Source organism: Harpegnathos saltator, unplaced genomic scaffold (assembly GCF_003227715.2).
Source record: "Harpegnathos saltator strain DR-91 unplaced genomic scaffold, Hsal_v8.6 scaffold694, whole genome shotgun sequence".
NCBI classification, from domain to species: Eukaryota; Metazoa; Arthropoda; class Insecta; order Hymenoptera; family Formicidae; genus Harpegnathos; species Harpegnathos saltator.
Window position 1 is genome coordinate 77,501 of NW_020230531.1, and position 5,000 is coordinate 82,500.

Genomic DNA, 5,000 nt, shown 5'->3' on the forward strand with positions numbered 1-5,000 from the left:
ACAGTGAACAATTATTCGAATTTGTCATTCACCTTTCTCGATGACAAAACAGAAAGGCACGATAGAAAGATGGCCGATGCAGTCGCACGAACGGGAACCCGTCCCGATCGCGAGTCTAGTAATGATCAATGAAATTACCATATCCACTATAGTCGTAGCCGCCGTAGCCTCCGTACCCACCACCACCATAATAATCGTATCCACCATATCCATCGTAACCACCGCCGTATCCACCTTGGCCGTATCCACCTCCGTATCCACCGCCGTAGCCTCCCTGGCCCCAGCCGCCTTGACCGCCGAATCCGCGACCTCGGCCACCTCTGCCGCCGCGACCGCCGCGACCGCCCGGCCCGCCACGCATACCACCCATACCGTCGGGTTTGGGTGTTGCCTTCTTCACATCAACCTACATTACATAATTCACACGTATCATGTTTCCTGCTTTACAGCGTGCTCTCGTTTTCGCTTCAACGTACATCGAAGCGCAGTTATTCGATCCCTAGTAGCGTGACTACCGACTATACAAAAAAAAATCCCTTTATCTCTTATACCCCCGTCGGCCGACCTTCTTATCGAGCAAAAACAAATATTAATTGTATAATGTAAGATTTTGATATCGGATATATCAGTAAATACAAGTGTTTTTAGAGCGTCGCAAAAGTGCGTCAAAAGGAAGAGCATACCAGTCGGATGTTGCGTCAAATTTTTATGTGTAGTCAATAAAAATATGTGGGATAAGTTTTAGCTCGTAAGTTCATACACTCACCTCTTTACCGTTTATCGTCTGTTTCGAGGTTTTGAGCAGTTCATTGACAACTTGTTCAGATTCGAAGGTGATGAAGCAGAATCCTTTCCTCTGATTCTTAGTTTTGTCGAAAGGCATTTCCACTTCAACGATCTGAAAGACGAAGTGTTTTGATGTTCTTTTTTTTTCCCCATTTCTTTGTATGCGTTACACGCGTACAATCGTTAGAAAATATTCACGCCCAAAGATAATAAAAACCACTTACGGTTCCAAACTGTGAAAAGAAGTTCTTGATGTCATCGTCGGAAAGTTCTGTCGAAAGACCGCCGACAAATATTTTACCGTGTCGGGCTTTCGCCTTTTTAGGATCAACTTTCTTATTATTAATCACGTGGTCACCGGCTGCCATAATCTGAAAAAAAGGTACGTATTTCAAGAGATATTGTCCGGACATAACGAGTGTTCGCCAAAAATTTTTAAAACACATTCAGAAAGAGATTTGTCGTCACACGCGCACTCAGTAGCAGAACTGACTTACTTGATATCATCACAATATAATTAAGACAAACTGTACATTCAGCTATAAAATGCAATGCTGATACATGTACAAAACTAACGATCACATGTAAAGAAATGTAATAATCACCTTGTCGAGAGATTCAGCCTTAGCAAAGACGATAAATGCGAATCCTCTCGATCGTCCTGTGTTGGGGTCTGTCTTGACATTAATACTCTCGATATCGCCGTACGAGCTAAAATGTTCCCTCAATTCCTCTAAAAATGCGTAAAACGAATCTTTTTGAGGACCTTAAATTCTGCATAATCTTAAAGTCAACGGCTTGAACGATCATTATTGAACTCAGATAGAAAGATTTTTCTCATATGACATTTGTCATCCGAAGGTGTCCTAAGTGATGATGCATCATAGCTATTACCACGGTCTATATTCATTTTCACTCTATAGTTTATCACCGTGCAATTTGTCGCATATGTTACAAACATTGCATATGTTGAAACATTGCAAAGGTATACTTATATATTGTGCAAAGGTAATTTCAAAAAAAAAGGACTAAATAGTTACTCACTATCAGTTGTTTCCCAGCTTAGACCACCGACAAATAACTTCCTGCGAAGAACGAAAGCAACAAGTTAAAGTTAAGAAGTGCGAACAAATGGTACTTTCGTCTTGAATTGGGTCTTTAGTTACTGTCAGTACAAAATCAAGCGTTTATAACTAGTAATTTATGATTTATCGTTAAAATAGAAATATTATTCAGGCTTATAAAGTCGGTCAATTCTCAAATCTCTGCAACTGCGAGCGGAAAGTTATCTGCGATAAAGACGGTGCATCATAGACGGTACAGCGCGTGGCAATGTATCCACGCCTCTTTCGCGAGTGACTGTTACAAGCTACGTAACAATTCATTCACAGCCGATCACAAATTTAAGATGCAGAAGTGTGTATGTGTAGCGTCAGAGGTCACGCGTGACCTTTCTTCTCATTTTCTCATAGTTTATTGTTACGATCGAGTATAAAAATAAATGAAAAAAATAATGAAAATTGAATGTACCTATCGTTCAGAGAGTCCTGGTTACCGCTCGCCGACCTGCAAAGCAACGGAACGGATTTATATTTCACTAGATTCTTTTACGTTAATTGATATTAAAAATTGAAATCGAAGCAAAAGTTTGACTTTTGACAAAAGGAAGATTCCATTTATCGTTGAAGAAAAAAAGAAAAAAGAGAGAGTATCTCAACTTGACCCCTGGAAATATTAGAGAATCACTGTTAAGTTACGAAAAAAAAATTATATGCAGACGGTATATAGAAATGACGTAATAGACCTATAGTGTCATTCGCCAAAGGGGCAGTGGATCGACTCTCGAATATATTTAAGTAGATAACTTTATTTAGTAGATGTGTACGTGTATGTGTACACACGCACGCACGCACGCACGCACACACACACACACACATACACACACACACACACACACACACACACACACACACGCACGCACGCACGCACGCACGCACGCACGCACGCACGCACGCCGCACGCACGCACGCACGCACGCACGCACGCACGCACGCACGCACGCACGCACGCACGCACGCACGCACGCACCACGCACGCACGCACGCACGCACGCACGCACGCACGCACGCACGCACGCACGCACGCACACGCACACACACTTTTATATATATATATATATATATATATATAAAATTGCTTATCGCATACGTGCAAATATATGACTATATATATATATATATATATATATATAAAATATTTATATATATCTCCTTAAATGTATATCTACAAACGCAGAAGTGTAAAGTAGAACTAATTAGATCACCTATATGAAAATTTAGAAAAGCTTCTTATAGTAATAAACATAATAACTCGAAGTCATTGCAAAAATGATAAAATAACATCGTTCCTAGAATAAATAAAAGCTAACTGGTAAATATGAACTTCTACAAAAAAATATATAACAATATGAATCTGTTTTTTGTGATTATATAAAACATAAATTATGGAAAGCAACAATCTTATGAGAGAACTGCTTTGCGTACCATAGAGACCTTGATTTAAATGTTTGTAAAATATATGCATGTGTTTGTCACGAGAGATAAAAATTATAAGGAAAATAACTAGAGAAAAATAAAAACCATGAAAAAGAAATAGATAAATAAATAGTAAACTCAAAAACCAAAATAGATGTGTGTGTGTGTGTGTGTATGCCTCTGTGTGTGTGTGTGTGTGTGTGTGTATATGTGTGTGTGTGTGTGTGTGTGTGTGTGTGTGTGTGTGTGTGTGTGTGTGTGTGCGTGTGTGTGTATGTGCGTACGTCATATATTGTATGTATCAAAGTTAACCGCATCGAGAGAGCAAAACACTTTTAATCGACGTAAACACGAGCAATAGTTACAACTCCAGTTGAAGTACAGCTGCTCCTAAAGAAAACAAGATTTCACTTTTCCAAGTAGTACTCGGACGCTGATTCATCCAAAGAATATGGCATACGGTAGGAAAACTGCAACTGTATCGAAAAGCTAAAAAGATTGTTTTCAGATTACAAGTTAACGATAAATAGTGCTAGTCTTGATTAACACATCTACGTGCACCCAAAATCAGATATTTATTTCTATGTATATGTGTGTGTATATATATATATATATGTGTAAAATATATACGTGAATATATGCTACATGTTAAATATGTTAAATATATATATATATATATATATATATATATATATATATATATGCATATGTATACATGTATATATATATATATATATATCTTGTCTCTCTCCCTCCCTCTTTTTCACCCTCTCTCTCTCTATCTCTATATCTCTCTTTCTCTCTCTCCCTTTCTCTCTGTCTTTTATCTTCTGCCTCTTTCTCTCCCTCCTTCTCACTTTCTATCTCTCTCTTTCTTTCTTTCTTTCTTTCTCTCTCTCTCTCTCTCTCTTTCTATCTCGCTCTCTCTATCTCTCTCTCTCTCTCTCTCTCTCTCTCTCTCTCTTTCTCTGTTTCTCTCCTTCTCTTTACGCAACACTCATCGACAAATGTACGATAAATGCACAAGGATTGTCTCGAGTCCCGATATAATTTTTCATCCATACTTCATATTCAAACAATATGAGCTGCAAGCTTTGTTTTCAATAACTTTTTCTGGTAGTATCGACACAATAACTGGCTGTATTGATTATATTCGATATTTTCGTAAGAATCGTTTATGGCTGGTGATAAATACCGTGGGCACCAGTCACTCGCCGGTAATGTCAGTTGTTGGTCGGATCACGGTTAGCCGGTTGCGAGCCACCCGCCATAATCGCACCGGATCGTTTGCCACCTGCAGATCAAGCCACATAAACTAGGGTTAATGGCATTCCGACCTATTGGACATTTTCGCATTGGTCCTAGTAATTCTGTGCTTTTGGTCACGCCCAAACGGCATTCGTACACATAGGATCGGAAATTATTCTACGCGTGACGCAGCAGGCAAGTGTGTGTCTGTGCGAAACTTATCGAATTGACGAAATTTGACTCGACTTCCAGTGCTTGTGTTGTGACGAAACGTGACGGACTTGAACTTGACGTAGACTTCTCGCAATAATTCAAACTCAGAAATTATTGCATAAGGCTTCATACGGTTTCGGTTCACAGATCCCAGGTAAGCGTACGTATTTTGTCAATCGTGAGCAATTGACTAATCAGAATTCGATCGGGCTGCAATAA

At 39.3% G+C, this 5,000-nt stretch overlaps 1 protein-coding gene across 8 annotated transcripts in view; it reads right to left on the reverse strand.

Annotated features, from left to right (window-relative positions):
- Nucleotides 1–5,000, reverse strand: part of sqd (RNA-binding protein squid) — a 17,688-nt gene that overhangs the window by 9,802 nt on the left and 2,886 nt on the right. For 6 of the 8 annotated variants that reach the window (XM_025305373.1, XM_011153759.2, XM_025305372.1 and 3 more), the window contains exons 2-7: nt 2,317–2,352; nt 1,831–1,871; nt 1,392–1,519; nt 1,011–1,157; nt 767–898; nt 139–406 (exon numbers count right to left, since the gene is read on the reverse strand). In XM_025305373.1, the coding sequence (XP_025161158.1) occupies nt 139–406; nt 767–898; nt 1,011–1,157; nt 1,392–1,519; nt 1,831–1,871; nt 2,317–2,352 (752 nt within the window). Of the gene's footprint in view, nt 1–138; nt 407–766; nt 899–1,010; nt 1,158–1,391; nt 1,520–1,830; nt 1,872–2,316; nt 2,353–3,685; nt 3,881–5,000 lie in introns of those variants that run through there. The other 2 variants (XM_019844901.2, XM_011153760.2) reach the window with 2 other exon arrangements.